Source organism: Lipophrys pholis (genome assembly GCF_963383615.2).
Source record: "Lipophrys pholis genome assembly, chromosome: 16".
In the NCBI taxonomy this organism is placed as follows: domain Eukaryota; kingdom Metazoa; phylum Chordata; class Actinopteri; order Blenniiformes; family Blenniidae; genus Lipophrys; species Lipophrys pholis.
In genome coordinates, this window is record NC_137634.1 from 19,509,675 (window position 1) to 19,537,507 (window position 27,833).

The 27,833-nt window shown below is 40.6% G+C and overlaps 1 protein-coding gene across 1 annotated transcript; it reads right to left on the minus strand.

Moving 5' to 3' along the window:
- Positions 1–2,310: 2,310 nt before the first annotated feature.
- Positions 2,311–9,091, minus strand: LOC308122176 (alpha-amylase). Its single transcript, XM_080483856.1, has 9 exons — positions 8,823–9,091; positions 7,738–7,884; positions 6,877–7,074; positions 6,561–6,791; positions 5,435–5,568; positions 4,541–4,763; positions 4,337–4,458; positions 4,118–4,243; positions 2,311–3,887 (listed from the first exon to the last, which is right to left on the minus strand). Exons 1-9 carry the CDS (start codon positions 8,988–8,990, stop codon positions 3,698–3,700), a joined length of 1,539 nt encoding a protein of 512 aa, XP_080339982.1. The 5' UTR covers positions 8,991–9,091; the 3' UTR covers positions 2,311–3,697.
- Between the last annotated feature and the right edge of the window lie 18,742 nt (positions 9,092–27,833).

A 27,833-nucleotide genomic window follows, 5' to 3' on the forward strand; every position in this document is an offset into this window, starting at 1 on the left:
GACTCTATGGATTCAGGACGTGGTGAGTGGAACATGTATGACCATATCGTATTATTTTGTCGTTTATCGTCTCCCACTTTAGACCTTCTTCCTCCATGTATTCTCCTGGTTGAAGGAGGTCTGCGTCGCAGAGTGTGTGACGTAATGCAATGTACCGCAACACGACTTGAGATCGTGCTTGGAAATGAATCATTGAGAAGAATCGAACACATTTAATGTGTCTGATTCCGATGGAATTGATCAATTGGAACCGGATCTAGGTCAGAACCGGTTTTCGATTCCCATCCCTAGTTCTCGCACTTTATTTGACAATTGTATGTCTACAGTTTTCAGGAAAGCTTTAAAAACATCCTGTTTGACATGATGAGAGTGAGTTGTTTAATCAATATTACCACTGTTGGTAATGTGTGAGCTCTGTTGTTTTTGTGCCACTTAATCCTTCAGTACCACTTAGCACTTAATTTAAATTGATAACACCCCTGAGTAAGTGTTTAGCCTAAAGTATATCCTGTTAAACCCTCATAACAATGATAAAATGATGCAATGAAGATATAACCAGTTTTGAATTGTTCACAAACACTTAAAGAGAGTCATGAAAGGTACCATCTCTTGCCCAGTAACATGAATCATAAAGCATCCTTCCTGCACTTTTATCAAAGGGTCCCTGTCACATTGATTGTGGTGTATTTTCTATTTTAATGGTCCATTCTTGACTAACATGGCAGGAAACTCCCAGCTCAGGTACAGAAAAGGTGCACCTTTCTACATTAAATATTTATTACAGAAGCACTCTTTATTAGGGCTGGGACGATACCATTTTGTCACGATTCGATTTTAATCCCGATTCTTGGGTGCCGATTCGATTTAAATTGCGATTCCGATTTTACAAGTATTGCGATTCTGTAGTGACGATTATTCCAATTTGTTTCCCCTTATCTAAACATTATTTGCATCCTACACCCCTAGAAATATGTTAGTTACAAAAACCATGACATGGTTAATGTTCATCAAGCTAGTGCTTGGGAGTGTGGAGGTCTTTTGTGAGTTAACAGCAGCTGGTCAACATGCCCAGTCGTTAGGCTGCTCCGCTGAGAGGTGACAATGTCTCCAGCTGCAGAAAAGACACGTTCAGCAGAAACGCTTGTCCCTGGTATGCACAGGTACTGCTTCGCCAGCTTTGCAAGAAGAGGACACTCATCGTGATGTTCTTTCCACCAGTCCAAGGGTTTTGTTGTTTCAACAAGTAGCAAAGGAACTGCAGTGTTGTATTTTTCACCTCCTGTTCTGCAATGTCAGCAGTGGACTTCTGTGGTTGTACTGGAGCTTGGATCACATCTCCAAAAGTGTTGCCAAGTAACTCAGCCAGTGCTCCTCTTTTAGCAGGTGGGGGACCCACTTCGTCTCGCTGGTTCTTAATTTCCTCAGCTAGTGCACCGTGATCCTCCTGGTCCAGCCTCTCCATTTGCTCCTTTAATAAATACAGCACAGTAACGGGAAAAATATATTAACACACAAATTAAAGGTTTCACATATGTTGATGCAGCATACAGCTCAAGATGATGGAATTCATTGTTTTAATGCTGGAATATGGGATAGTCTACCCATTACCCTTCGAAAATCCTCTCTGCTGGTAGATGAAGGGTCTGGAGTCACAGGGGCGAGGCACTGGTGATCACGTTCAGGTCAGCGGTCCACATGTGTTTGCAGACATCCCCTCTGAATCCAGTCACACCCAGGTTGATCCGCTCGTTCACTTGTCAGGCACGTTGTCCGTCACATGATCTTTCTCTGGTGCAAGGTGTAAAAGGTCTGCCTTAGCATTTATAGCTTTTTCTGATCAGACAATATGGGGTTTGTAAAAAGGGCTGGGCACATTAGAATGACTAGTGTCAGCTTTCCTTATATTTTTGGATATCCTATGCACCATATCACTTCCGCATGAATAACTTATCCTGTAAAGTATCTCTCTCTGTGTTTTTGCTCATTGCCATCATTGCACTTGTTTATCTTCAAATATGGCCAACTACCTCTGCTAGCCGGCATGGTGCACAAAACAGTTTCAGCGTGTGGCGCTAAGAAAGCCTTCTAGTCTCATGCAATATATTCAGTTCACCCTGCCAGGAGGGTTTCCCGGGGCTTTTGGAACAGGCTGCTGCAGCATGGGGCAGGCAGCAGTATATGGCTGCTGTGTGAAGACACACGGCAGGTAGTGTAAAGAGTCTTTGGCGCATGGGAGTGAACTGCATTTACTGCTTTGGGCAAATAGGTACAATGGAGGATTGCAGCTAAGGTAAATGAAGCAAGCCATGTTGAGGGTGGAGCAAAGATTTAGCATTTTTTGATATCACTCAAAATTCCAAATTCCAATTTCCAGATGAGTACAGGAAGATCATCGTGATTCCGATCTAATCCCATTCAAACACTTTAAAAAAAAAAAAAAAGGCCCAATTTACATGGTAAATCATTTCTGAAATGTTTCACATTTACATGGCAGTATTTGGATAATAATGTCTGTTTACACGGGAATGACAGAAATGCTGAAAACAATGTGTGATATTGTTTCTGTAATGAAACCACACACACATTCACACAAAGAACAATATGCCATAAACATTCACAATGGGAGTACATGGACATTCATATGGACAGACCACGAAGTTGGATTGTTTGACTGTCAACTATAAAACATCCAAGTCCCAGGACAATATGGACTGGGAGTCACTGTAGGCATGTGCAGAAATACCATTTACTACAGTCATGGTGTGGATGTGCAGTAGTGTCATTCCGAGATTGAGCTTGAGTGTTTTTTACAAATTTGCGTTATCTCACAGGTTCCACCTTGGGAGCCGTTTGTCATGTTAGTTATGTTTTGTCCAGCAAATGATGAATTGTCTCTTATAAAAGGCAGAACATGCAGCATGATCACCAAATTTACATTGTACATCTAAAGTATAACAATATTGCCAACCACACTGAATCTGCCAAATGTGTCAAACTAGGAATCGATAATGATGACAGATAAGGCATGTTAAGCAGACGGTGTTGAAGTTGCCCTTGAAGAGTCTTTTGTTCTTGATGCTGTCTTTGATTTGCCAGTTGATCCCGTTCTGAAAGAAAGTTTGTTTTCGAATTTCAAATCCAGGCAGTTTAAGATGACATTTTCATTTTATAACAGAAGTTCATCTGGCAGCCAAGGAAATAAGAAGCTGAGGTAGTGAGATTTCCACAGCCCACTGTTGGTTCTGCAGTGTACTGGTGAACAGTCAACGGTGCACCCTGCCTCTCTCCTCATGTTAGTTGGAAACCCATGTGGCACAGTGAGTTTCAATAACACGTGCTTTGACCCAAAGAAGACATTGAGTCCGTCAGCAATGTCTTGGAGTGTAAAATGTAGGGGTCAGAAAGCAAATACAGACAGATTTCTAAACAAAGTAGGATTCTCAGAGCTGGCTAAAAGATCAGTATAATGAAATTAATGGTAACTGTTCATGTCTAGTTTTGTTTCAGCCTATAATGCAGGTGTTTGGTTTTCTCCGTTTAGTCATGAATTTGAACTAAGGATGCATTACTTTTCAGGCTGCCCCATCAACCAAATCCCTCGTTTTAATGAAACTAAAAAGTAATGACACAAGCATTTGTCGTCAGTAACCATTTAGGTCATCCTTTGAGCTTCGAAGGTGATGTTTATTTAAAGTATTTATAATTTGGACTCAGCATGAATAGCAACGAAGGGGTCCTCCTCGCTGTTGCTGATTTTGAAGTGGGCGCGTCCATCACTCCCAACATGGATCTGCTTCCCGGTGCAACTGCTTCCTTCCTTCTGGCCAGAAATGACATCACAGTAGGTACCACCAGGCAGGCCAGTGTTCAGGGTGACATCCAGGTCCCTGGATAGGGGAAAAAAAAAAAAAAAAAGAGTATATACTCTGCTCCAAAATCCTCACAAAATCACACTTAAGCTGATTTTGTGAGGATCCTGCTTCCAATTAACCAGTTTTGGTCCACAGGCCTTATGTTAGACATTCCTGGTATATATCAGCAACATACTAGTTATATTGATTGTAAATGCTCGAATTTTCAGTTTAATTTAATTCTGAAAATTTCACAAAGACCTCACCAGTCATCATTGTTAAAGACAATGAAACCACGATCGCCACGTCCGAACGCAACCTGGTTGCTCTGGTTGTCCCACCAGTTGGTGTGAGGCTGTCCATTCACCACATTACGGAAAATGACCATGTTCCTAAAAAACAGATTTTTAAAATTAAAATCCGGTGTCACATTTAATTATCTTCCCATTCATACAACAGGTCAGTTCTGGGTTTTAAGGACTCACGTGATCTGACGCCATCTGTGCTCACACACCCATCCATCTCCACAGGTCTGGTCAGGAAAGACGGGAACTGGCTTGGTTGACCCATCACTGTAACTGGGAGGGCCAACCCAGTCATTCTGGTCCTAAAAAACAGTGTTAAACAGATTTGGCATATTGCCAAACACACAAACACTAAACATTGCATCTAATAAACAAAGAACAGACTTTTCCGTTCACAATGTGTCGGTTCCAGCGGAAGCTTGACATGACCCTGGTTACTCCGTACGGGTGAGCCAGCATGTAGCCCACAGCCATCTTGTGGAGCCGGGAGTCCCAGAAGGTGACAATGGACGCTCCGCCAGCCCCGTGTCCCCTCTGATTGTCGTGGTTGTCAACAAAGACGACAGCATTGCTGTTGGGCATGAAACCCCATCCTTCTCCCCAGTTTCTGGTATCAGGAACAGAAGTTAGAGACTCATTTTAGATTATTGTTGTTAATTTTTTAGGACTGCAGCCACTGCACTAATCAAGCGTTTTGATTAGTTTCAGACTGATTATTTAAGGTCAACACTGAATCAGTAGGTGCCTAAAGGGCACAAGACTTCTATCTGGCTTTGAAAGCCAGTTTCTAATTAGAAAGTTATCTCATTTAACACATACATTTGAGAGCGACGGGTAACAACTATTTGACTTATTGGTTTATTAGTGAATTATCTTTTCTGCTAATAGACTATTTGCTTTTTAAAATATCAGAAAATAGTGAGAAATGCTTGTAGATGTGGGATCCAGGCTGAAGTGTCTTGTTTTGGCATCCACTTTATCATAATGGGTCAAGCTAAAAGGTTTTTGTTACTGGTGTACACTTTTTAAAGTCTATTCTTTGTTCTTCATTTCTTGGCTTCCCCTGTATAGTGGTGGTCCAGCGCACTCAACATAGTTGCTTAATTAAAATCTATCTCAAACCCGGTTGAATTAAGTGCAGATCTTCTACATTACTGCAAAGTAGACTAAACACACAAGCCACTAATTAAGGTCCTTCATTCATAATTACAAGCAAAATGTTGGCGCAGAAACACAAGTATTTAAGTTGTAATCTCTCTTTTACTATAAAACACATACCTGGTGTAACACAGCTTCTCACCGTTCCACCTCCTGAAGATAGTTCCTAGTTTGGCGCTGTATTTGAACTCTGTCACTCTTCCCAGGTGGAAATACTCCCCAGTTGAGATGCCTTCACCTCCCAGATCAATCACCTAACACAAAAAGAGACTGACATCAGGAGTCTTTAAAGTACTGTTAATGATACAATGCATATCTTCAAGGCCCTGTTTACACGGCATTTCAGGTGAAAGCGCGTTATTTTTGCCTTTAAGTTTCAGAAAAGTTTCACATTTACGCGGTAATATTTTGAGAATGATGTCAGTTTACATGAAAATGTAGAAATGTTGAAAAAAATGTTGTTTACTGTTGGGCCACTAGAGGATACTGTTGTTTGTTTTTGTAATGAAACCGCGCAGTACACGGACAATTTAATGAACCTGTGAACCTTGGATGGTTATTACGGTGACTGTCAACTGGAAAACTACCAAGTCCCAGTAGAATATGGACTGGGACTTATGACACTCTGGAGCTCGCCATTGTTGTTACTGTTCATCGACTGGCACATGAGCAGAACAACAATTTACTACGGCCATGGTGCGCATGCGTAGTCGCAGTATTTCTGCCGTCTACACGACAGACAGAGCCCGAGTGTTTTCAGAAAGTTCCAAAAGTGATTCGGAGGTCTGTTGTCATGTAAACAGATGCCTCAATCTGTGTGCAAGCAACATTTCATACTGTGATAGTTAATAACATTGTCATTTTCCACTAGAATGCTTGTGTAAGCTTCATTTCTTAATTTTTATTATAATTTTTTTATCCACTTGGTCTCATTTTTGGCTTTCTATTACCAAATATACTGGATGCTAGGACTGCCTGTGCTCTTTGGTCCCACACTCAGATATTGATCGGTGCTTGGCTCGACCAGCCTTGAATGCAACCAAATATTTCTGGCACCACTTTGTGTTCACTTGCTGTAAATTTGTCCTACGAATGGAGTTCACGTAAGTTCATGCAGCCACATAGTTTTAGAAACACATAGTGGTCATTGGCTCTAAGATGAAGCCATTGTTTATATGGCATTGTTTGAATTGCAGCGTTTAAAACGGTAGTTGGACATATCAGTAAAACATTTGAGGAAGCCCACCTCCTGGAAGATGAAAGCTCTGGAGCCGCCGGGGAACCACTTGGTGTTGAGGTTGTTCAGACGCCGGTAGACAACATCCACGTCGCCAGGCCACATGTGTTTACTGGCGTCCACTCTGAATCCAGCCACACCGATGTCAATCAGCTTGTTCAAGTAGTCGGCCACCTTCCCCCTGACGTAGTCCTTCTCCAGAGCGAGGTCCAACAGACCCACCAGACGGCAGTCACGCACCTGGATCAGTGAATTAACATTACCATTACAGGTCCGATGTGACTGAGGCAAACTGCAGGTTTTATATTCAGCTGATATTTATCACCTGATATTTATCACCATAATTCTCAATGTCACCGCTGCTGGTCCTGCATTTGTTGTCGTTGAAGTCCAAACTGGAATAAGGGACACTGGGGAAGTCTCTTTTGTCGGCGTTGAACCAGCTTCCACATGACGAGTGAGTTCCCTCGCCTCCGGTGACTCCACACATGTGGTTGATGACAACGTCCACGTAGATGTTGACCTTTTCAGAAGGTACAAAATGTTCAACATCAGTGGTACAGTAGTCAGGACTTAGATCAGGGGTGTCAAACACATTTTAGTTCAGGGGCCACATACAACCCAATTTCATCCTGAGTGGGCTGGACCGGTAAAATAGTGCCGTGATAACCTTTAAATTCAAACTTGAAAGTTTTTCTTTGTTGTGACATAGAGTATACTTGATTAAAATTGTGATTTTTTTTTGCAAAAACAAACAACAACTGATGAAAATGTTTGGTTTAATTTAAACTCCTTCCTGATGCTGAACATAAATTGCAACTGGTTCTCTTAGGACTCTATTAATTTATGGGTCATGTTATAACTGAGTACTGAGCAGCCAGGCTAGGAAATTAACAATCTGTCTAAAATTCCTTCCACAGCCACAAAAGTGTCTGATGGTTTCTGGTCTCGGCACCGGCCCCTTTTAGAACAACTTGAAAAAGGTGCATCACACTATATAAACATACCATTTCTATCTCCAATCAACATAATTTTCTTTGCATTCTAGGTCCTTTTCATATAACTTGTGAGATTGTTGGCGCTCTTCTGTCATAGCATTTGCTATTTTGTGTGTTCTGTACAAGACTGTGTCCAAGTACAATGTCACTGATGTGTCTCATGAAATCATCGGTCGAATGCAGTTTACCCCAACGTTGTTGCATCTGGTGATCATGTCTCTCAGCTCGTCTTCACTGCCAGATCGTGAGCAGAGGTTGTAGCTGATTGGCTGGTATCTCTGCCACCAGGGCCTCCAGGGACTGTTCAGAATGATGTGCTCGTTTGGAGGAGAGATCTGAGCAGCACAGACAGAAACGCATTCATCGCTTTTAAATCAGGTGTCGTCAATATAGAAGATATTCAGTGTAGCAGAGTCATTAGGACAGACAGTGAAGTTAAATAATAAGTTGTGCGACTCTGGTGTTGCAAAGTGTTTTGTTAGTGAGGAATCAAGTTGGACAGTTTTTCTTCACATTAAGGATTTCTTGATTTTTTTCCTTTCACTCGTCAATACTCGATACTGTATTCTTTAGGATAATGTCTTTTTTACTTGTAGTAATTATAACTGGCTGATTGTTAGGAAAATAAAGAATTATCTTTTATTCCTTATTAGTATATTGAATACTTAGAAGTGGACCTAACAAATCACAAATATGCCTATTTCTATAGTGAAGAAGTATTTGGGGATACGTTTATGAGCGTTTGTTCAATTATTTAATTTTACCCATATGCGAGTACCATTCACAGCATGTAATCTACTTTTATTAGTGAAAACTGAGTCCACCCACATTTGGAATTGATCTATTTCAATAATGACTATGATCAACATGATCAGACATCTAGTATATTAACCTTTTACCTATTTCTACTTCTTTTTTTGAAAAAAAAAAAAATCTCTCTATAGAGAGAGAGAGAGAAAGAAAGAGAGAATACATATATAATATACATACACACAACACATGTATATCGAATTCAACATTTCTGAATATAGGATTAGAGGGTTAACAGAAAAAACTGCTTGATAACTAAAATTGTTTTGTATTATAATGTATAATTAAGAATGTACTTAAAGCATTTAAATACCAACTAACCCATTTTTGTGGGGAGTTTGTTCTACTTTTAAAGACAACAGGGCTTATACTTGTCAATTAAGTAGACTTTAGGCAGTGCAGGAGTCTTTATGTACTTAAGTACACATTTCCAGTACTCTGTCCACCCTTTCGTGAGACTCACCTGAACACCACCGAAGCCTTTGGGACCGAGGAAGCGCTCGCACTCTGCAGCGATGTCGGCCCAGCGCCACTCGAACAGGTGGACGATGGTGGTCCGTCCATGCTTGATGTGGGGGTCGTGCTGAGCGAGGCCGAGGCCGAACAGAGCCAAAAGAACCAGCAGCTTCATGATTTCCACCAATCTCCCGTTCTGACTCTCTTAGTATTCATACAAGTGTTTTTCTCCCCCGGACAGCCAATGAGAAGCTGGCAAATATCAGCATGGGGATTAAACAGGTGCATTTTTATCACAAGGTCCAGGTTTCAGTCAAAACAAACAGGGGGAAACTTGTGCTTGACGACATGTGCAGGAGGGAAACATTGAAGCTTGCATAATGTCCTTGGTCAAATAATGACTAATAGTAGTGAGTAAATGTGACTGAAGAATGCAAAACGTGCAAACGCTCACAGCGTATTGGCTTCACCTTTACGAAGGTTCTGTGAACGCAGGTCAAACTAATCTCAAACAGAGGCGCAAACAACAAATCTACTTTGATTTGTAACATTTAATTAACTTTTAATTGGAGCGGGCAACAATAGCTAATGAAAATATCTTTACCGTGAGACGAGCTAAAACACAACATTAACATTTTTAGTTATTGAATCAAATATGAAGAATGAAGTTCGTGGAGAAAGTTTTCACCAGTCAGACCTGCTGTGGAGATTCAGCCTGCTACTATTTGTTTAATCTGTTGACCTCAGGAGTTTTGCAACAAGCAGTTTAAGCGATTACAAGAACAAATTAAATTAAATCAAGATAAAAAACACTTTGATTTACATTTATTATATATACACTGATTCAAAGTAAAACCCCACAAACCTTGACTTTTCTCTTACAAGTGTCTCGAAATGGGGTTATTATGTCACTGGAATTCCTTTTGAGGAGGTGAATCAATAATGTTGCTCAAGTTCTTTTGAGTAATACTGTAGTATTCCTGTAACAGGACCCCAGTGGGACTTACCAGACATATGAAGCATATATTTCAAAAATTCACATGTTCTCTGATTGTCAGTGATTGATCCCGTAAAGTTTTGAAGCAATCATTTGAGCTATAGAACGTTAAGTCTGCAGGACTTTGGTTCAGAGTAACTAAAACAAAATTAAATAGAAAACTGATGTAAGTTCATTTTTCTTCTCAAATTATCTGTGGTGTGTTTTTGTGATTGGGCCAGGGTGCGATAATATGTGAGAAAGAAAGAACGTTCAACAATTTGTTTTTCCATGATTAAAGCTTTTTCCTTATCTAACGTGTTTATATAATGAAGTGACTGCACTTGACATTATGCCAGTCACACCAGCCATGGGATTATCCAGCTTTATCCTGTAGATTGTTGTATGACGTACCATTTTCTGTCCTAATCTCAAACTTTTCAAATGTCAAACATCCAAGTGTCATCAGAGAGAATCTTAACAATGTCATGGATAAGAATGTAATCACAATCACTGTTACAGTTCATCTGCCTGATTTCTGTGCTTTGCCAACAACAAAGCAATTATACATCTTATACTACTTTATCCAGAAGTCATATTGGCAACCTCATCACCTTCGCCAAAGAAAGTTGGGGCAAAAACTTGACCCAAATTGCATGACATCTTCAGGGATGATTTGTCATCATCCAAGGACTAATCGATTAGATTTTGAGATGTTAACGGTGAACCGTTTCCGAATAAATCCCCCCAAAAAACGCCAAAAAAAGTCTCAAAAATCAGTTGGGAGAGGCTCCTCATGGAGGAAATCAAGGGAGATCAGTGTCTGTTGCCATGGGGACTGTCCCTGCTCAGTGTTTCACACAGTGATGCAGCAACCTGACCTACCTAATTGGCATCGATGTGATCTATCAGCTAACATGCTAGCAATGCTAACTCGGTTCAGGAAACAAATGTGGCGCTGGTGAAGGTATGCGCTCTATCGAGTGTCTGTTCTAGTTTCATTTATGTGCTGGTTTCTTTTGCGTGTGTGAGTCGCACCACAAGTCCTTTTGTTGCCAGTCTAACTAAAGGAAGACACTTGAGCCAGGTTTCTTAAAAATTAATCTTCAGACTAAATTGAAGTGCAGTGAGCAAGCAATAATCACAATTTACAGAATTCTGGGTCCTGGTGCAAGCAGTTCACGGGAAGAAAGACGTGTCTACCTATGCAAAATGTGTATTTATGCTTCCATCTGCTCGCAGGCAGGGCGGTCCAGATGGCGAGTCTCGTGGTCACGGGGCACCGCAGGGTTGGCTGTGGTCACAGGGTGTCACTAGGTCAGCCGTGGTCACGGGGTTACTTGAGCGGGTTCAGCCAGTGGAACCAGTCGTAACGGGTTTCCCCAGATTGCGGTCAAGGTTTCTCCCCACTCAAGTTCCTGTTTCACATGCTATGTCTCCTACAAATACTGAGATAAGCAGATTTTCCAGACAGCATTGCGCAACCATGATCACTGTATCTAAAGTTGTTTCTCATTAGAGCAGACCTCAGCAGATTGTTGTTGAGTCATGCACTAGCAAATTTCCTCATAACAGGTTAGTATCTTTCACACAGTTTTCAAGCGGAACAGTTATTTCAAGAATTAATATCTTAACATTTCTTTGGCAACTATAGAATTATAAGACAGTTTTTAAATATTCCACAAAGAGTTATTTAATTTGTGTACCATAAGCTACACAAAGATACAATCCTTTAACTATGGGCTGTAGTGGTGCCAGCTGGAGTTGAGAAATGTCTGATTTATGACCACATTGAGCATCACAACTGCCATATGATTCAAATAGTGTGTTAAATGATGACAATCCCATCATTTAAAACTATTGTTATTCATAGATGTTATGCCAGTGTTGATGGTCAGAAACGGTATACCAGCTCTTCTATTCATGTAAATATATTCACAACTGTTTAATAAAGGCTATAATATTTCATGTTTTGTATTTGGTGTGCCTTTAAAAGAATATACTCATTAATTGGACAGAAATTTATAAATAAACGACCTTCGCATTGTTTTTGACCCAACACTCACTCATTACCGTGGTCTTTAATGGCCTGCAGCCCCTGCCACGTTTAACTGATTGAGACGCTGAGTCCTTGTTTACACTAACGCTCGTCCAGTGGCCTGCTGTCGACATGAAGCAGCTTGATTAACTGAAGAGGGAAGACATTTTTCAGCCTGTTGTGTCTGCTTGTTACGGGGCAGAAGTTCATATTTTACATGTGACACATGCAGGAGGTCCACAAGACCTATAGCCTGCCATCTTTAACTGAACACGCCATCTATAAAACCAGAAATATTATCCAAGTAAGTTGCATGCAAAGTAATCTTTTCTGCAATGCACGACTGCCCTCAGCTGAAGATGAATGTTTACACCCACTTTTAAAAAGGCATACATTGTGATACAATAGATTTCTTCAGAAAATCTTCATTACTCATATATTTTAGCTCTTGCTTCTGTTCCATAAATTCAGATTCAAATTGTTATAAAGGGCTCTTGTGAAAATGAAAGATACATTATCAAATCTACAAGCACGAACTGTTCAATTTTGAGATGCAGAAACGCAGAGGTCAGGCTTTTGAAAACAAATTATGAGAAAGCACAGAAAGGGGCCATGAATGATATTTGTCCTAATAGCAGTGATCTACCAGATCCCATTTTTGAAAATCTTACCAATTTTTGCAGTAATTGAGTCTGGGCTTTGATTCTTTTCTCTGTGGAGTTTGCATGTTCTTTCTGTGTGTGTGCGTGGACACCCTGAATTCCTCCTACAGTCCAAAAAGATTGTCTGTGATAAACTGATGAAAGAAAAACTGATAAACTTTTCTTCGAACCACAACTGTGACCTTCTATATTTTATATTATTATGATGCAAAACATTCAGAGAACCTGAAGAAATCTCTGTGGAAAAGAGATTGCCAAATAAAATCTTTATTGGATGCCTGGGCTCAGGTGGCACTGCATTAACAGCAGAGTTTATTTCAGACATCTGAACCTGGAATCTATTCAAAAACTCAAATTTTAGGAAGAAACGATCCACAAATATTAAAATGACCGATTCTGATAAACATATTTATGAGTTTTAGGATGAATTGATGTGTCACTCTGCAGATAACCTTACTAGAGAAAATCACACAGGCGTGTAACATGAAAAATAAAATATCCAACACAAGATCAGTTATTGTTCAATTTATGTAAAAAACAAGAGCCTTCATGTACATGACAGATGGTGGTGGGAACTCTTATTAAGCACAAAGTGTGTGTGTGTGTGTGTGTGTGGGGGGGGGGGGGGGGTTACATAGTTTTTATAATGATTACTAATGAAGAATCAAAGTGACTGTGAGAGAGTTCAGCCGTGGCGCACACCTCCAGCTGATAAGTAACACATGAAGCACAAGCAGCCATCACTTTCAAAAGGAACCACATTGAGTGAAGACGATGGACCCGTCTTCATCAACAGCTTTCACTGCCTCTCAGACTGGAGCTCTGCTGCTCTCCTCACACCGACTGGCTTGACTGATTCCACTGATGCGCCTGCTCAGGTTCTTATTACCACACTCTGCTATCATATCTCTTGCCGTGTGCATTTTGTGTATCCCATATCTCGGTGTTATGTGCCTTTTGGGCTCTGTTCTGCAGATCAATGTGTGGATTGTTGCGCTGTGAGCAGAATCGCACACTGCTGCTCCAATTCACCAGGGAGCACCTTCAGAGGCAGAGCCCATTTCAACAAATAAAAGTGTATAACCATTTTTGAGATAAACAGCCCTCTTTCCTCCGATATGTCTGACTTTACAAGAGACAGCCACACATTTTCGGTCTCGGAGTTAACTCAGAAGTTACAGAATCTATAAGGCATTGTACATGCATGTGTGCCCGGAGGAATTTTAGTCTCTGGAGACTTTTGAAACATAATTTGTAGATCTAATGTTTCCCATCACTCCAAATAAACCACAACCAAAACATTTGTGAGAGAGTCTGGCTCAATGGTACAACGGTAGCCCTGGGGCGACACGAGGGTGTTGCAATTTGCATTCCTGCCCTACAGGCAAGAAAAGCTAAATCTAATTTCATGCTTGTGGCCTGTCTGTAAACTGCATGTTCTCCATTTACAGGTGTGGGCTTTCATAAGGATTTTCCTTTTCCAGGCACACCCAGTCTCTTCCTATAAGTCCTATTGTATCTGTAACATTTTCTTAAAGGAGACATATCATGCTTTTAAATCCTTCCTTTTTACATATAAATCATACAGTTGTGGTCTATACAACGCGAAACTGCAATGCTTGGGTCTGAATTCCTCATTATTAGAGCTCCACAGGCCCCTTTTCAACCCCTTTTCTGATGCGCTTCTGAGAGCAACTCGTTTTGGGGCGGTCTCTTCAAATGCAAATGAGACACTTCATACCCCGCCTCCTCTCCAGGTTGCAGAGGTCACACTCGGTTCAACGTCACCCTGTTCGGCCATCTTTGTAGTTTGATAGAACAGATACAATTATCTAGCGGCGCAGAAACTTTATATTCACACATTATTTACAAAATGTCAACAACGGAAGATTTGTCCATCCAGCCATACATGTTGGAGCCAGAGTCGGACCCGGCGGAGCGAGATGAAAATGACGATGATGCACCTACAGAACAACGTCTTCATATGGATGTAACGCAATGGTGTGTTACTATATTTACACTAACTTCTCCATCCATGCCCACTACTACAATACTGCCTGTATTACAACGACTATTTAACACAGAAGTTACATTATAATCTAAAACGAGCACACAGCGCTAACATATGAAGACGGTGCAACTGCTAATGCTAACAAAACAATGACAGGGACGTCTTATCATCACACTTTTTAGCGTTATATACAGCTTACCGAAGTGCTCTGTTCGTCGTCTCCATAGATAGAAGGAACTGACCGCTCAATCAGACCAAGTCTTTCGGCAAATCCTTCTTTATACTGGCGGAGGTTGCTGAAGCAGTCGTCCTTAAAGTGATTCGCGCACACAAAAATGACCTTACCCACAGATGTGGGTACATTTCTGTGAAAAATAAAACTCAACCAGGCACTTCGAAAAGGTTCTGATGCTGGGAGACGGTGTAACGAAGCTTGTGGGTTACTACATCCAACAACCGAACATTTCGACTTATCCTCTCGTAACTTCGGTTGGACTACAAAATCGCAGCGAGAAACAAAAATGGCGGATTGCTCGAAACGTCGATGTCCTAATTTGGCAGTTCCGCTGAGAATACTGTGACGTCATTGTTCAAAAAACGTAATAGAGAATAGAAAAATCGAAACCGATCGCAAAATATGACCAAAACAGAATATAAAGATATCAACGGAGCACCTGAAGAGACTACTTTGAACTTTTCTGTACTTCTAAACACTCTAAATATACACCAAAATGCATTTAAGGGCTAAAAAAGTGGATTTAGCATGATATGTCCCCTTTAATGTCCGATAAATGAATCAAATGCGGACTCACATTTGTCACAAAACTACTCATTTACATTAAAGTGGATCATTTTATCAAATTATTATTTAAAAGTGTCTTCAAATTGCACAACGGTAAGTAAGCAGCAGAAGAAAAAGTGGCAGCACGTTAGGCGAAAGAGAAAGACGAAGCTGTCGAAAAAAAGAAGTTCCAGCAAAGTCCCATAGAAGTCATTGAAGCACCGGACAAAATCAGAGCTGAATGCATCTATTGTGGTTTAAAACTGGTGAATAAAGTTTGAAGCTGTCCAAGCTGAAGCGGCACCAGACCACCAAAAACCCTGAGATGGCGAGTGAAAACCCAAAGAGCGTATCCTCTTAAGTAAGGAATTCATTGTTTCAGAATATAACAAAGAAACTGTATATAGCATATAGCGTATATAATATAAAGTGATATAAAGTTCCTTCGACTTATCCTTTCTGAACAATCCAAACACTCTGGACTTAAGCACAGCAAGAAGACGTTTAATCATCTTTGAAATTTTCATAAAGGTGAAAAGCAAACATGTGATATTAGAATAATCACCATCGATCTTTAATCCCAACATGTCAAGTTCAGGGTAGCAGGGCACTGGATCCTATAAATGTTGTGGTTTGTGGGAAGGACTGGGCCAACGATGAGAGCTGGGAAAGGCTGCACCTCCCCGTGACCCTACTTAGTATGACAAAAGCGTAGAAGATGGATGGGTGGTTTTTACATTGGGCAGTTTATAAACAGAATAAAGGGCATCAAAATGGGCCACTATGCACTTTGCACTATAACACTGTTTACATACTGAGAGAGGAATTAATTTCAGTTTCCTCTTAGATAAACGTTTGCTTGCAAGTTTCTAAATTCCACCAGTCACTCGGGAGTTTGAGTTAAGACTGGAAATGGATTTTTATTTTCCCTGATAAATATTCACTATATGATGAAATGCTTTCATTTGTTTCACACTGCATCAGTGAAGCAATTTCAATCGGTAATGGCTCATATTGAGCTGTATTTGCTTATGGGAGACATTTTGCTGTCTGGCTTGTTAAACCTTACCATGAAAGTTGCTTTTTGGATTCAGGACATTTTGAATATTTTAACTGGTCCTTTCTCCTCTTGGCGCACGCAAACGAAAACCTGCAGAGTTTACGATTACTTAATCAAATAATGGCTCTGAAATTACTTGGAAACATACAGTACAGTACACAAGTGCAGGCACTTTAGATGTTGAAATTGTCCTCTACAATGCAAGGCGGAAGTGTCCCATCATTCGGTACTGATGGGACACTTCCGCCTCTACAATGCAAGGCGGAAGTGTCCCATCAGTACCGAATTCAGTCTGCAGCATGACACCAACCGAAACTTCAGTCAAGCGAACACAGAATCAGCAGCAAGGAGAACACAGTGTCCTGAAACAAACTGTCTGCACCCAACAGAGCCTTCATCTCAGCGTCATGGAGTGACTTTCAGATGATCCAAAGAGCCAGAAGACTGCGGGACTAATTAAAATCCATAGAAAAGCTGCTGCTTCTTCTCCTCGATGCTTGACAGAACTAATGTGAAAAGTCACAAACTTTGGTTGATTCAATTTCCTTCCAAAACCCCAAAACATGCATGAAAGGCTACATGGCAAATATAAATTAACCACTCATGAGAAGCTTTGAGTTTTTTTCTCTCAGTGTTGGTCCTGCCATGGACTGAACCCTGGACTATTTGCCTGGTGTCATTAATATGTCTACAGTCTCTGCAACACTATCGTGCATGGCTGCATGCAGGGTAGCATCCGTGCATTTTACTCCCAAAAGTCTACATCAGTAATTTCACAAATGGCATTAATATTCCACTACTTCTTTCTTTCTTAAAAAGTAATGATATATTTTTTTAGAGAAACTACATGATTAAACTGTTGTTTTACACAAAGAAATTGAATAGTTTGTGTAATAGCGGAATTCTTAGATCCGCCTCAAGTGTAATTGAACTTTTGTGTTCTCATTTAATCAAAAAAAAAAAATTGCATTTATAAGGCAACGTTTTGAAAATTATGTCTGATTTCTGGAAAGCAGCAGAAAAAAATCTTTAAAAAAGTTTGTCTTCATGTTGGGCCAAGTAGTTGATGTTCTGGAAATGAAACCACACACGCATGGATGCAGAGAACAATTAACAATGGGAGTTGGATTGCTATTACAGGTGAGTCTCAACTATAAAATACCAAGTCCCAGGAGAATATGGACTGGGAGTCATGACATTCTGGAGGCTGCCATTGCTGTTATTGTCCATCTACTCACACAAGTGCAGAAGAACAGCTATAGTGCATATGAGCAATTTCAAAAATGTACACTTTGGGAATGGTTTTTTATGCTGTTGCTTTCAATATTAAGATATTTTAACCTTCCTTAACATTCTGTGAAAGTTAGTTTACTTTTTGACTCTGTCTTTGTCACACACACACACACACACACACACACACACACACACACACACACACACACACACCTGGAGCAGGTGTGCAGACTAGAAACGGACAAATTAATTTAGAATTTCCTCAAACTTGAAACGTACTCAAGGGATGTAATTTCAAAGATTTTTCACAGTTTCAAAGTCTCTTTGACATCACCAACAAATAATTCCGCTTTCAGGGTTCTCTGTGTTTCTACATCACTTCTTTGGATGTCTGGAGCCGTGGCATTGTGATAAGAGAGGTGAATTTCACGTGGCACAAACTTTTATGGCGTCGCTTTATAAATTTGGATTTTTAGCCGACGTTCTCAACCTGAGCCCTCTGAAAGGGTGCACGTTGTCACACCACATTACAACGATATATACAAGGCTCTATCTTACATCCAGGACAAAGTGAAAGCAATGAGGGCAGTCACTTTATTTTACGTCTCATTTTGGAAAATACGCCAAATTTGTCGAAAGCCGTTTCTGAGACGTACCCGGAGGTGCTGCAGAATTTTATATTATATCACCATTTTTCTAAATATTCCAAGCACCATTGTTGTACAAACTCTCAGAACACAACAAAAATGTTTTTGTTTTCACTTGAAAACATCATTAAAAATAAGGGGCCTTTGTGTTGTGCAGAATCAGAGTCTGAAACAAAGGGCAATACTAAATATGCGCAAACTCAAAGAATGAAAAAAAAAAAAAAAGCTTCCCGGGAACCAAAGATTGCACAACTCCATAAAGGAGATCAAGAGACTAGGAGAAACAGACTGGGGAGGAAGACGGCTCAGAAAAACTGGTGAGCTCGGCGTTGTCCCACATATAGAGAGACGGGTAGTGACGAGACACAGCTGACAACAATCAAGGAAAATTAGGAGAAGAGGAAACACTGAGGAAGGCATGAGGGCGGCTCAATGAGACACTGAGGCCATGTTTACCCTGGTTTTTACAGAAATGGATATTTCCCCCTCTACATTTAGCCAAACAGAATCCTGGAAAAAAAACAAAAAAAACACAACATAAATATCCACCACAGACAGACACAGAGTTTATTCAGATCTCCACTGTGGCCAGAGTTTTCAGGAATCATCATATTTTGTGAGTCGTAACTGCGTCTATGTGTCAATGCGTGGCCCAATCAAACAATTCTGTTGAACGAATTAAATCACCCCCAAAAAAGCTTCTATCCGTCGTGCCCGCTATGAGACATGATGGCGAACAGAAGATGACATTTACCAATAAAACCGAGCATGCAAAGTTGGTATTCCCAAATGCACATTGAAAATATGTCTCATCTCGAGACGCTTGAGAAAGGGGCGGTTTGCCAACATGGCAATTATCCCAAACACACTGCAGCAATCCCACAAGTCTTAAAAGACGGAAAAAGTTGAAAACTGGGCCCTCTCCAGGTACAACCCCTCACTCGACTTATTTGAAAGAGACTCCTCTGAAAATGCCCGAACATCAAGAGGACCTGAAAAATTGTGAAAAGCAATTGCCTGAATTCTCAGTGCCACAGACAAATAATATATCTTAGCAGCTATAACCCCTGTCATTTGTGAGGCGCTCAGTTCAGATGAGAGTTGAAACGTCTTCGGAACTTTAAGCTTTTATTGTATAGTTCAATGTGCTGCGACCTGCATTGACTGAGACTCTTCACAAACATTTCTCATTTTTCTCATAATTATCTCCTTTTGAGCAGTTATTCAAAACCGATCCTGCCATCTTGTACATCACTTTTTAAAACTTTGGGTTATATTTTTGTAAAAAATGAACTCTGGAAAATTACTACAATCTCAAAATAAAGTAAATTTTATTGAAACCTTCTGGTGCATAATACAGTAAAATGGCCAACATAGTTCTCCTTTAGCTGCTGCATTATGCATGTGTTTACAAACTCACCCTGACTACATGGCTTTTAAGCTAATGCCGATTTAAGAACTTTCATGACAGTATCACCGATAACTAACGGTCTCAGTGTTGTGTTATTTCTTCTACTGATAAGAAATATGACTATTGTTTAAATTTAAAAAAAATAAATGTTCATTTGAAATCAGTACAATTTGCTTGGTGGTTTTATGGAGCTTTGGATTGGAGCCTCTTGCGGACTGGTTTTGATCACCAATTGATCTCAAGCACATCATTTTGTGGGGGGAACTTTGGGATGAAGCCAGAGTGCTAACCACTACCTCACCATGCTGCCCATTATTGATATCATATAATGTATATACTGGGCACTGTGCACCCGACTATTCTCTGCAGCATGTGGCAGCAACGCATTGGGCACAATTATGTAAAATCAGGTTAGGGGCTTCAAGTAATCATCATATCAAACATTACAATCTGGAAAAATATGAATTCTGTCACTCCGGCATAGATATTAGTGCCAGACTGAGCCTTTGTAATCTCGTCAGACTTTCATGTACAACAGCCTGTGTAGTTGCACTATGGAAAGTAGAAAAGTGTCAGCGTGACACGGGTGGGGAAGGAACCAAAAACCATCAGGTTGCACTCCTGTCAGCCAAAATCTGATATCAGAGTATGTGAGTTCACCATATTTGACACATAACAAAAGGCATTCACAATCCAAGATGGACATTTTATTTTATCTTGATTCCATTTGCACATCTGGTTGTGAATTAATGCATACAGATGCAACCATAGTGATTTAAACAACTTAGTGTTTCGACTGTAATCTGACAGTAGAGGTCATAAAAATGTTGAACAGAGCAAAGAGACCGCCAAAAAGACGGCTCATGCACAGCCGCTTAAAGCGATGTTACAATTTACTAACACCGATTTATTTTTGTGGAGTTCATTACCTCTTCATTACAGAGATTGTTAAATACATCTTGAGGGTATGATGTTATGCCATTCAACTGAATAAAAACACAGCTTTTGCCTCTGCTTCCTCTATTTGAGGGACCATGGGATGAAAGCGGCTAATACTAGCTGGAGGTGGTGGTGGAGGCCGTCCTCTGCCAGAGTCAATACTTGCTGTGATGAAGGCTTAAAGCCTGATCCAGACAGGGTCTCACTAATCACCACGCAATCACTACCCTGCTGCTGCAACCTGAGGGACGACGCACGAGGCAACGCGAATGAGCTTTTTAACCAGAAAAACTGATCATACTTGGTAATTGTTTATTTACTTGTAGAGTGAAACTTAAAGGGGCTTGTTACGCCACTGGAGATTACTGAAGAGGGGAGTACAAGCAGGGGGAGAAAAAAAAAGACCCAGACTAGATAAGAGAAGGATCAGCGCTAACCAAGCAGAGACAGTTCTCTGATAAAAATGTCTTGTTCTGGTGTGAAAGTTTATGATTAATGCACACGGTCTGCTTCCTGCATCTGATATTACAAATGGGCTATAGGAGATCACAGATATATCTATAAAGCCTCGTAAAGGATGATGCTGCCACTGGGGAAAGTGTTTCCCTCGCAGATGAAACACCGTTTACTGGTCGCTGTGACAGAACGGGCCATTATTTGATCGTGAAAGTGACTATTTTCCAGATTGTTTCACTTAAACTAGCAGCTAAAGGCTTTGTGCGTGTATAGAAAACAAGAGTCGATGAGTTATTCAGTAGACTGCAGAAGAAATGTGCCGTGCTGCTTGAGACAACCAACAATTGTCGCCTGTTTAAGAGCTTTGTGTTTTGTAATGACTGGTACGATCACTGTCAGCTAACTGCAATTTTCAAACTACAATTATACAAAATAGGCTCGCTCTCAAACTTTTCTAGAGTCAATGAGATTGCTATGATTATTTCAAACAAACAAATTGCTTTTTTTTTTTTTTAATGCACCGAGATGACTGCACTGTGCTGCCTGTAAGATGGTTACATTGGAACAGTGGTTATATTTGTCCGTACTGCATGACATGGGCTGCTTTCCTGTGTTGTTTTTGTGCACCTGTGCATATTTATTGTGAGTGGATTGAGTCAGCATGTCTCTGCAACTGGCTGCAGCTTCTGGGAGCACATTTATTCCAGCAGCTTTTCTCTCATTTCTTCTGCACTCTCCTGCCACAGTGGTCTTTTGACAAAAGAAAAAGAAATGCTTTTGAATCAAAGCAGCATGCCCATGGAGTGGATCAAATGAACTTCTCTGGTCATCATTCTTTGCTTAGTTTATCTTTGTGCCAACATGATGCTTTTTCTTACTAGGACTGGTTAAAAAAGTACAAACCAAATGCACTAATGCCTTCTGTATATTTCTGCGATATGTTAGTGTCAAGGTTGCAGGCAAGAAGAACCCAAAGCAAATGCAGCTCCAGTAAAAAAAAAAAAAAAAAAAAAAGGCTACCTATGATTGGAAGTCTGAATCTGTGACATCGTGGAGAGCAAAAGCAGTGAAACTCGTCAAAGCAAACAACCAAAATAAGTAAATCACAGCAAGACAGCAGGGCACAGTCCGACTCTCACTGACGACAACAGAAATGATAACAGATGGACTGATGACGTGAAGGAGACTCACACCAAAATACACACATAGAGAGGGAAACGCGGTACAATCAGAAGTGAGTAATCAGCACGAGGGGAACGGGAGGAGAACGAGATGCAGGTGACCCAGTGTGATCAGAAGGGAAGTGGAACAGACCCAGACGTGACTGGATGCAAGTGCACAAAACAAAAGCTTGATGGAACAACAGTGACATTTCAGAAGTTTCATTGCTGAACTGTGACGTGGACAGAAGTTTGGCTGCGCCACAATGTCGCTCTCCACTGAATCGGAGGTCACGACCACCGTAGCATGCCAAGGTCTGTGAAAATCACAATCTTAAACTGTAAATCAGCTAGATGCACCTTTTGGAAATGTTTTTGGCAGCATGGAAACTGGTGTGGCCTTCGCCATTTATTGCAGCTGTCTATTGGTTGGGTGAAGCTCTAGTTTTTAGCAGCACTGGACGATCATTACATTTCCACAAATCAAAGAATTAATGTGGTCACACAACCATGACAAATGCAGTCCCCGAACCTCTCTCGCTGTAAAATACAAGACCACAGATTTTAATCCAAGATCAAAGACATGGCAAGAAATCAATCATGTGAAATTGGCGTGAGGAAACACCAGTAACTAAAGATTAGTGGCGAAAGATCTTAATGGAAAAGGTAACACACATACACAGACTCCAAGAGGCACAACTGGGGAAACAAATAGAGGAAATGGACTGAGTACAAGACTTAATTATGAATAATATATAAACCTTTCCTTAAAGGCTAGTACAGCATGAAGCCATATCCCAAGTGGCCTTGGCTCTTTGGTTTTTATCTATGTTTGAATATGAAAAATGTATTTTCTAATAATGATTTAAGGTGTAAAAAAAAAAATGTTCACTGTGTCTTTGTTGTGTGGAGATGATAAAAGAACAAAGTAAGGCGAAGTCTCTTAAGCGTGGCTTGAATATGGCGTATTAAATAATTGAGTTTTATTTAACAGCACTGAAATGATGATTTATAATTTTAACAACAGCTTCACTAACCTTGGAAAACCCGCAACGCAGCGCATGACAGCTGTGTGATCGTTTCACATTGTTCGAATATTGTTAATCTCATTCTCACTAGAGATACGTGATATAACAATAGAAATGATGTCTCATTCGATGCTGGAAGTGTCACAATCGCCATTAGATCTTCTACTTGTAGAACCCCTCCCCCCTCTGCTGCATAAGCCAAGACAGCGACCATTAAGTGCGAGAAATGTCCTGTGTTTCACACTCAACTTTCACCACCCTGTTATTCACAGTGCACTGCATGTTGGCTTTCTTGACAGTGTGAACGCTTTTATGCGCTCAAAATAGCCCATGTATGAGTGGAAGTCTGTGATTTGATCCACAGCATGAATCTGCTTTCTTGCCACCATTGGGTCGGCTATACAGTATATTCACCCACATCTGTGATTGTTCGACAGTCAGTGTGAGTGGCGTTCATTCTCTAATGCAGTGGTTTTTAAATTGGGTACAAGACTACTCCCGGGGTTAATTGAAGACAATCCATTGGGTGCTTGAGATTCAAAAGAGAAAAATTAGAATACTATCTGTCTTTTAAATTGTCGAGACATTTATCAATAGCGTTACTTGACTTCAATCGTTTTTCATATTTTTCAGTAGTTCTTATTTTCATCATCTTCACACAAAGCTTCAGCTGTCAGTCAATGTTGCCGTGACAACTCAAACAATGGTGTGGGGTTTGGAGCGGCGCAGCAAAGAAAGCTGAATCACAACCGGCAAACTGTTTTCATGGGGTTCACGTTCAGTGTAAATGCTAATTTGATTTCGATTCTTAAAAAACCAAAACGAATGCAGTGTTGCACAGTTAAAGAATCAGAAATTGATGGTTGTTACACACATTTTTTTCCACCCAAAAATGATAGGTAGTGAATCACTGAAAAAAGGTTGAGAATATCTGCTCTGGTGCGAAGTCATTTGTCTGAATTCCACTTTCCTGGACACTACAAATCAACAGCATTTAGTGTAACACCTCTGTTTTCAGGGGATCCCTTATCACTTTAGATCTTGGAAAGAAGAAAGAGGAGGCCATGCAAGAACAGTTCTGTGACCTATTTCCGTTTCTTATTCCCAGTGGAACATTGAGTGGGAATGGAGGCTGAGATGAAGACGGTATACAGACGTTTTAACTTCAACATGGGCGGCAGACTTGTTGGCAGACAATTCCAAGACAGAGGCAGGCTGCAGAGTCCTTGTCTCATGGCAGATGTTTCTTTGCAGATGAAACTTTTGGCCAGGCTGCTGTTCATCTACAGTCTCCTCTGTAACTGGGTGCGAGGCCATCCGACGTTTTAAGATGGAATATTGCAATCGCTGGCACACAGACAGGTACAGAGGCAGCGAGGGAAGGCTTTAATAGTGCAAGGGGCTCGTCCTTGTTGTGGCACGGCTTTCGGCTGCTGACACATTAGAGGATGTGGTCAGTGCTTTCCACTGTTGACACAGACTTTGATTGATTATCTCTTGCCCCTCCGCATAAAGATGGTGAGAAATGCCATTTCAGCAGCCACTGCAAAAATATCCTCTGGCTCAGTGCAGGTCACACCTGAATACAGAGCGGATTGGCATATTAGAGGAGCTTTCTTACTGTAGTTGTCTCAAGACACAGGGGGAACTCGGATCAGTGTCAGCATGCACTAGTCAAACACAAAAGTCTTATGAAAGTATATGTGATCAAGCTGCTGAAGAAATGCATTACTGCATGGAGGTGATCACTCGGAGCTGACAATAGCGGAGTGAAAACTAATAAAATCCCACAGAGGTGATGATGTTTAATTTAGATTTTATTCATTTTTCTTTTCTGTTTAATCGTCCTGAAATAGCTTGATAGAAAACATTGCGGTTGATTGCAACTGATTGGAGGTGTAATGACTAAGATGTGGTGATGTGATATTAAGCAGCATGTTGTATTTGTGGTTGAGTTTCATTTTTTGTTATGAAGGTGGTGTGACATGCAAACACCCTGTGCCTGCTGGGAAATACAAGCATTCAGGAAATGGCTTGGATGTTTACGGGGTTGCTTTTGGATTTATGCATGCTACAGATTCTTTTAGGGCCGGCCATATAAATCAAACATATTTGATAGGAGAGAGAAACATGACTTGTGAGGTTAGGAAAATAGCTGCACCATCATTCATTGGCATGTGCCATGAAATGTAATATGTCAGCCTGAGAGCTTTTCTGGATTACATTTATTAGATTTACTGTGATGTTAAAAATCTTAAAAGGTTAGTCACCACAGGCATTTTATGATGGTGATGTTTGTTTAGAGAAAAAAAACAACTAATAAATCTGATTAATGGTGCTCATTCACCAACCGAAGAAGGCAAAAGTTTTCCTTTTAAATAGTAGTTGATCAACCCAATTATGAAACATTTGAAAACATCCAAGGATTTGAGTTTATTCACCTGTCAAAACTGTTTGGATTAAGCAACTTGGGAAGACAATAATCAAGGAATGAGACTATTAATAAAATAAAGTGTTGTCATCATAACTGTTATTTAGAATAAAGTTCGCAAAGCAAAAACAAGTCTTGGTTATGTTTTGTTGTGACATAATAAAGAATGTTATCAACCGCCAGACCCATTCTAACTACGAACTGCAAAAAAAGTAAAGTAGAATAATCACAAGTGGTCTGAGTGGTGAGGAGGCCCTGCAGCATCTCAAACATTAAACTAACAATAAATGTAATATGCACACTGGAAGATATCAGCTGTAGCAATATTTCACAATGTCAGCAGGAGGAAAAGATGAATACAGATTAGGAAGATCAGCAGTTTATTTGTGAATCGTTGTCATCCCATCAAAGTCGGTAGCCAGCGTGAAGTGATCGGTACAGGAGCAGGTGTAAGTGGTAATTCTTAGTTCTCCATCAGTGCACCTCATTTCGTTGTTTTAATGACGTTGTGTAGGAAGACCAGAGAATATCTGCTTTCCTAAGTGGTTTACATGCTCTCTCTGTGTCTGTGTGGGCCTAATCCAGGTAGACATGTTGGCCGAGCTTTCAACTAAAACTTGGCCATTGGTGAAAACGTGTGCATTTCCTGTGCACGTTGTTTCTATAACGGACTGGCGGCTGTCCAGTGTGTGTGTGTGTGTGTTGTCTTTTACCCGGTGTCTGCTGGGACATGCTCCAGCCTCAAAAACCACAATGGAGTTTACATTGATTAGCCACAACAATATGACCATTTTGATTAATACTACGTCGTTCCTCTTGAGCTGCTCCATATGCAACACACTGTGATGCGTTGTGTGTTCTGGCACTATTCTATTAGAATCAGCTTTAACTTCTGCCGCAGCTCGAGCTCCTGTAGCACATCCGTTGCATCAGTGAGACCTGGTCATCCGTGACCCGGTTGCTGGTTCCGCGTTTCTCCTCCGTTGTAGTACTGTCGATGGACGTTGAGCAATGCAGAACCTGCGGTGATGATCCGACCACGTTGTCTCACCATCACAATTAACAACATCAAGGAATACTATTCCTGTCCTATCCCCAGGGTTGGGGAGTAACGGACTACATGTAACGGCGTTACGTAGTTAGGATCCAATTTTTTTTTAACTGTAATCCGTTACAGTACATAAAAAAAAGTGTAATCTCGTTACCGGTATATTAGATAAAAGCTGGGATTACAATAGAAAATGAGATCGCATAAACTAGAAATGCAGCTGACACGTGCGCTGTCCACTGGCATTGCGACACTTCCCGACACTTTAAGGCAGACTGCAACAACAAACCCACGCCTGAAACGACGCGTTGCCATGGATACTGCCGGCAGCTGCTCTGGTCATGGCTGCTCCCGGGGAAAGAAACACATTTTCTGTCTGGAAACTCTGACATCGTTTTTGTTTTGAAGTCAGAGAAGGCTCTTAACCTCTCGGTACAATGCAAATTTTGCCTCCCAGCCGACAAAGTGCTGTCAACGTCTAACCTGAATAAACATCTCCAGATAGGAAACAACCCGCTCTTTTACTGATACACACCTGGACTCTGTCAACTACTTTTATTAGCTCGCTAACCTGTCAGTAACCTGCCAATACCATTACTTGTGTGCATGGTAGTAAGCCATTCTCAATACGTTTAGAGGATCTCATGTTTTAGTTATTAATTGGGTCTAAACGTGCCAAAACTTTTTTTTTTAAGTCTGCTCATTGACTCAGTAGCGAGTTCAGCGGGTTGTTCAGTTTTGATCAATCAGTGATTTATGCTGCCAGATACAGCCTCTCAAACATTTATATTTAGTCCGGAAAGAAAACCCCAACAACATTAAAACCAATGAGAGAGAGAGAGAGAGAGAGAGAGAGAGAGAGAGACAGAGACAGAGACAGAGACTGCATGATAATTATAAAACTTTATTTGTATGATTCTTTAAAAAAAAAAAATCAGTGTTAGACACCTGATTTGTTACTGAGTTTTGATAGTTCAAAACTTGTTCTGTTAAGTGCAGTTTGTGTATGCTGTGTATAAGATTTGTCAGTACACTGAGCAGATGACACATTCTATTCTTTTATGTTTGCTGGTGAAGTAATCCAAAAGTAACTAAACGTACTCTGGTACGTTACTTTTTTATTTTAGTACGTAGAGT

Excerpts from the sequence above, each read along its gene's own strand:
- LOC308122176 (XM_080483856.1), bottom strand. The coding sequence starts at position 8,990 with ATGAAGCTGCTGGTTCTTTTGGCTCTGTTCGGCCTCGGCCTCGCTCAG. Across the intron at positions 7,075-7,737 it reads CCAGATGCAACAACGTTGGG|GTCAACATCTACGTGGACGT; the intron begins GTAAACTGCATT and ends CCTTCTGAAAAG. Across the intron at positions 6,792-6,876 it reads ATTATGGTGATAAATATCAG|GTGCGTGACTGCCGTCTGGT; the intron begins GTGATAAATATC and ends TCACTGATCCAG.